The sequence below is a fragment of the Mesocricetus auratus genome, unplaced genomic scaffold, assembly GCF_017639785.1.
Source record: "Mesocricetus auratus isolate SY011 unplaced genomic scaffold, BCM_Maur_2.0 Super-Scaffold_100013, whole genome shotgun sequence".
Lineage (NCBI taxonomy): Eukaryota > Metazoa > Chordata > Mammalia > Rodentia > Cricetidae > Mesocricetus > Mesocricetus auratus.
The window spans coordinates 19,174,220-19,180,219 of NW_024429196.1; the positions used below are offsets into that span (position 1 = coordinate 19,174,220).

General features: G+C 42.9%; 1 protein-coding gene across 1 annotated transcript in view; it reads right to left on the bottom strand.

The window, feature by feature from the left end:
- Mrc1 (mannose receptor C-type 1) overlaps positions 1 to 2,028 on the bottom strand; it is an 85,105-nt gene extending 83,077 nt beyond the window's left edge. The window contains exon 1 of the mRNA XM_040755459.1: positions 1,835 to 2,028. Within this exon, the coding sequence (XP_040611393.1) occupies positions 1,835 to 1,895 (61 nt within the window). The 5' untranslated portion in view covers positions 1,896 to 2,028. The remainder of the gene's footprint in view (positions 1 to 1,834) is intronic.
- Positions 2,029 to 6,000: the final 3,972 nt, after the last annotated feature.

Consider the following 6,000-nt stretch of genomic DNA (forward strand, 5'->3'; position numbering starts at 1 on the left):
AGCCACCAGCTAAGCAAGTATTCTGATTTTACCCTTTGGGACCACCCTTGGGCATTGGGACCACAAGAAAATAAAAGAAGCACAGCAGGCTCCTAGGCCAGAGACAGTTCCACTGGTAAAGGTGCTTGCTGCTAGGCCTGACAAATCAGGAACCACATAGAGGAATGTCTTCTGACCTCCACATGAATTCCATGACACACAGAAGTATAATAAATATAATAAAACTTTTTAAAAATAAATAGTAAAAAGAGGCTGGGAGTGTAACTCTACAGTGGAGTGCATGCCTAGACTGCCTTGGTGAGGGGCTGAAAAACCACAGGTTCTGGAGTAACACAAAGATATCTGGATCTGGAAGGGACTCTCATATCCCCACTTTTTGTTTTTTTTTTATTCTCTAGAGAGACATGCAGGAATTCACACTCCATGTTCCTATATCTATACCCACAAAAGAGACCTGCAGAACACTCTGTCCTGGTCCGTACCCAAAGAGATCTACAGGACCTCTTGCTCTGTGTCCCAGTATCTGTGCCCAGAGACTCACAGAACCTCACACTCTGTCCCAGTATCTGTGCCCACAAAGAAAAGGGTATTAGGGAGGCATCCCACTGTCTCAAGAAGGGAAACATTCCTAAGAAGATTGAGAATTTTATCAAACAGCTCCCTAGAGAACTTCTGGCATCAGCGTCACAGCAGGACATGGGCTAAGACCAAGGGTACAAACTGTGTCCAGCAGGCATTAGCTGTCTGGTGGAAATGAAGGACGATAAGAAGCCAAAATAATCTCAAAATAGCCCTGGGAGTGAAAACTCTCCCAGGCCCTCTCATTCTAGAGCTTAAGAGTCCAGAGAAGCGCAAACTTAGCAATGCCGTTGAACATTTAAGGAGCCCTGATGGGTTCCTAAGGACACATCAACCAACATCAGAATTTAGCATCAAACACATCCACTTCTGAGGCAGTCTAGACAACTTTGAATACAGATAAGGATGGACTTTCTAGGAATAAAAATTATGAATGAAGATCTATGCTTCTCCCTCCCTCCTTGTTACCTAGCCTCTCTGGATCTGTGGATTGGAGTGTGGTTATCCTTTATTTTATAGTTGATATCCATTTATGAGTCAGTACATACCATGTTTGTCTAGGTTACCTCACATAGGATGATTTGGGAAGGCCTGTCCCTTTCTGAGTGAATACAGGGGAGGAGAGGATAGAGGGGCAAAGGAGAAGAGTGGGAGAGAGTAGAAGGAGTGGAGAAAGGGGAGGCTGTGGTTGGGATGTAAAATATGTAAATTGATTAAATAAACTAATGAATAAATAATTAAATAAAAAGTATGAATGAAAAGGTTCACAGGAAAAGCTGAGTGTGAGAATCACAGAGTCCCTCCTCAAGGGCAATTCCCTCTCCTCATCCTTTTGCATGTAGGATGAGGGGAAGCAACTTCCTCTTTTCCTGCCAGAGATACTCAGAGGGTACTACAGGACTTGAGATGGCAAAGGCATAAACTGAAAAATAGAAGCAGGGTAAAAAACAAAACAAGAAGCCATTGCACAAATCAGATAGAAATAACCAGACCTGAGAGATACCCTGCGAGAGAACAGAGATGCTGGAGGGCTTGGGCAACGTCTAGCACTGGAGGGCAGCAGCATTGCCTGGCTCCAGCTTGGCTCCCACACTGACTGCCAGGTCAAGGCCAGACGCTGACTCAGTGAGGGTTAGATAAAACCACAGGTACAGAAAGAACGTGTGCTCCACTCCTCTTCCAGATGCACACAGAACTCTAAGCATCAACTCGGAACAAACAGGTGTACAAAGCCCCCACCTCAGAACAGACTTACCCAATAGCTGAACAGCGACCGGGATGACAAAAATAAAAGCCAGGAGTAGGAGAAGCCTCATGGCCCAGCCTGTACCCTTGTCTTCCTCTGATGGAAGGGAGGGGAGAGGAAAAGAGAGGGAATAGTGTCAGGTCTTCGGGTTGCACCTCTGCCTAGTCCAGGGTCTGGAAGCTGCCCGACTGAAGAGGAGGACAGAGGAAGCTGTCCCTTTTAAAGGACTCCTGAATTTAGGAAAACCCTCCAATTGAGAGATATCCTGTCACATGGGGGCGGTTAGAAAAACAGGAATTCAAAGTTACAACTTTGCTTCGTAAGCTAAGGCACAGGGGGAAGGGGAGAGAGGCACACGTGTAGGAGAGGAGCGAGCGCAGGATGTGGGTAGAAGTGAGGAGGCAGGCCGGGTCTGTGGGAGGGAGAGGCAGCCCAGCTGAGTGCGTGGAGTGCTCCCAAGTGCCTGGTGGTGACTGCTGGACGGCCATTACCTGGGTGGGGAAATGGAGAATCTCCAGAGGAGGCTCCAGCATGCAGCCTCAATTCTAAAGTCAGAAAGGGTGGACACTAAAAAGGACAGAAACATTTCCTGAAGGTGAAAAGTGACCCTGCCCCACAATCCTTTGCATTCAGACATAAAGCACCACTACCACCACACACACACACACACACACACACACACACACACACACACACACAGCTTAGAAAGGATCAAAGGTATGGCTCACATCGAGCTTTGCCCCTGTTGCTAGAAGAAAAATGAAAGGGAATTTAATTCTATGACACATCTCAGTGAGGCCTAGGAGAGAGAAAGTTCTAAAAGCCTTTCTCTAGAAAGCTGGAAGAAACAATGGCAAAATCTTGCAGCCAGGCCTCAATCATCAGAGTCCTCTTGAGTTTGAAAATGGAAGACCTCGCTTATGTAAATTATCGCATCATCTGCAAATAGTGAAAGTTTGAATTCTTCCTTTACAGTTAGTATCCCCTTGATTTTCTTTTGTTGCCTTATTGCTCTAGCTAGAACCTCAAGTGCTACACTGAATAGATATGGAGAGAATGCACAGCCTTGTCTTGTCCCTGATTTTAGTGGAATCACTTTGAGTTTCTCTCCATTTAATTTGATGTTGGCAGTGGGCTTGCTTTATATTGCTCTTATTATGTTTAGTATGTTCCTTGTATCCCTGTTATCTCCAGAACCTTCATCAAGAAGGGATGTTGGATTTTGTCAAAGGCTTTCTCATCATCTAATGAAATGATCATGCTTTTTTTTTCCTTTCAGTTTGTTTATATGGTGAATTGCATTGACAGATTTTTTTCCTATGTTGAACCAACCCTACATTTCTGAGATGCAGCCTACTTGATCACAGTGGATGAATAGTCTTGGATTCAGTTTTCCGGTATTTTGTTTAGTATTTTTGCATCAATGTGAATGAGGAAGATTTGTCTGTAATTATCTTTCTCTGTTGCATCTTTTTCAGAGTAACTGTGACCTCATAAAAAGAATTTGCCAATGTTCCTTCTGTTTCTATTGTGTGGAACAATTTGAGGAGCATGGAGCTCCTACAGCTGATAAACACCTTCTGTATTATGGCTGGATACAAAATTAACCCAAAAAAAATCAGTAGGCCTCAGCCTACAATCCAACGGCCAGAGAGCCTGAGGAACAGAATCTTCATTCAATGGCTAATGGAAGCAGAGGCAGACTCCCACAGCTAAACACTGAGGTGAACTCAAGGAACCCAGTGACAGAGAGAGGGGACTGATGAGCAAAGGGGTTAAGACTGGGCTGGTTTCACCCCCAGAATCAGCTGACCTGACAAGGGTTAGCTCTTGAATCCCAGACTGATGACTGGGAATCCAGCATGGGACTGATCAAGACCCCCTGAATGTGGGTGTCAGTGAGGAGGCCTAGGCAATCTACTGAGCCTTGGGTAGTAGATCAGTATTTATCCCTGGCATACAAATTGGCTTTGGGTGCCCATCCAACAATGAGAGATGCACTCTCAGCCTGGACTCTTGGGGGAGGATCTAGGCCCTGCCCTGGATGAAATGACAGATTATGGACACCCTCATGGAGGGCCTCACTCTCCCTGGGGAAATTGGGGAGGCGGGTTGGAGGGCATGGGAGGAGGGGAGGGAAAGGGAGAGGGACCTGGGATTGATATGTGAAGCAACCTTGTTTCTAATTTAAATTTAAAAATAAAAATTAAAAAAAATCAGTAGCCCTCATATATACAAATGATAAAAGGGCTGAGAAAAAAACAGAGAAACAACACCCTTTACAATAGCTACAAATGATATAAAACATCTTGAGGTAACTCTAACCAAATGAGTGAAGGACCTATATGACAAGAATTTTAAGTCTTTGAAGAAAGAAATTGGGGAAGAGATCAGAAAATGGAAAGAACTTCCTTGATCATAGATAGGTAAGATTAACCCAGTAAAAATGGTAACCTTATCAAAAGCAATCTACAGATTCAAGGCAATAGCCATCAAACTCCCAACACAATACTTCAGAGACCTCTAAAAAATACTCAACTTTATAAGGAAAACCAAAATACCCAGGATATCCAAAGCAATCCTATATAATAAAGGAACTTCTGGAGGTACCACCATCTGTGACTTCAAGCTCTATTGTAGAACTATAGTAATAAAAACAGTTTGGATTTGGCATAAAAACAGACATGTGGATCAATGGAATTGAATTGAAGACACTGACATAAAGCCACACACCTATGAACACCTGATTTTTGACAAAGAAGCAAAAATTGTACAATGGGAAAAAAAAGCATCTTCAACAAATGGTGCTGGCATATCTGGGTGGTAGCATGCAGAAGAATGCAAATAGATTCATATCTAACACCTTGCACAAAACTCAAATCCAAGTGGATCAAAGACCTTAACATAATCCAGTTACACTGAAGGAGATAAAAAGAGAAAGTGGGAAATAGCATTGAACATATTGGCACAGGAAACTACTTCCTGACACAGTAAGTAGCAGACACTGAGATCAACAATTAATAAAAAGAACATCCTGAAACTGAAAAGCTTCTGTAAGGCAAAGGACATGGTAAATAAGACAAAACAACAGCCTACAGAATGTGAAAAAATCTTTACTAACCCCATACCTGACAAAGGACTGATATCCAAACTATATTTTAAAAAAAACTCAAGAAACTAGACATCAAAATACTAAATAATCCCACTAAAAAAATGAGATACAGATTTAAACAGAGAACTCTCAACATAATGGTCTCAAATGGTCAAGATAAATTTAAAGAAGTGTTCACCATCCCTAGCTATCAAGGAAATGCAAATCAAAACAACTCTGAGATAGCATCTTACACCTGTCAGAATAGCCAAGATCAAAAATGCTAATGACAACCTATGCTGGAGAGTATGTAAAATAAGGGGAACACTCCTTCATTGCTGGTGGGAGTGCAAACTTGTACAGCCACTTTGGAAATCAGTATAGTGGTTTCTCAGAAAATTGAAATCAGTTTGCCTCAAGACCCAGCAATGCCACTCTTGGCTGTACACTCAAATGATGCTCAACCAAACCACACGGATCCTTGTTCAACAATGTTCATAGCAATATTATTCATAGTAGTCAGAATCTGGAAGCAAACTAGATGTCCCTCAAACAAAGAAGGGATAAAGAAAATGTGGTATATCTACATGATGGAATATTACAGAGTGGGAAAAAAACAATGATGTTATGAAATTTGCAGGCAAATGGATGGAACTAGAAAAAAATCATCCTGAGTAAGGAAACCCAGAGTCAGAAAGACAAACATGGTATGTGCTCACTCATAAGTGGATATTAGATGTAAAGCAAAGGATAACCAGGCTACAATCCTCAATCCCAGAGAAGCTAGGTAACAAAGAGGACCCCAAGAGGGACACATGGATCTCCCTAGGAAGAGTAAGTAGACTTGATGTCCTGGGCAAACTAGGGGTGCGGGGTAGTAGAGGGGAGGGGATGGGGGATGGGAACATGAGGGATCAGGATGATTGAGTTATGGGTAAGATAGAGGAGGAGAATGATTCAAGAAATATCGTGATAGAAGAGTCCATTGTGGGGTTGGGGGAAGACTTGGTGCCAGAGAGGCTCCTGGGAACTCACAAGGATGACCCATCTAAGACTCTTAACAATAGTGGAAAGGGTACCTGAA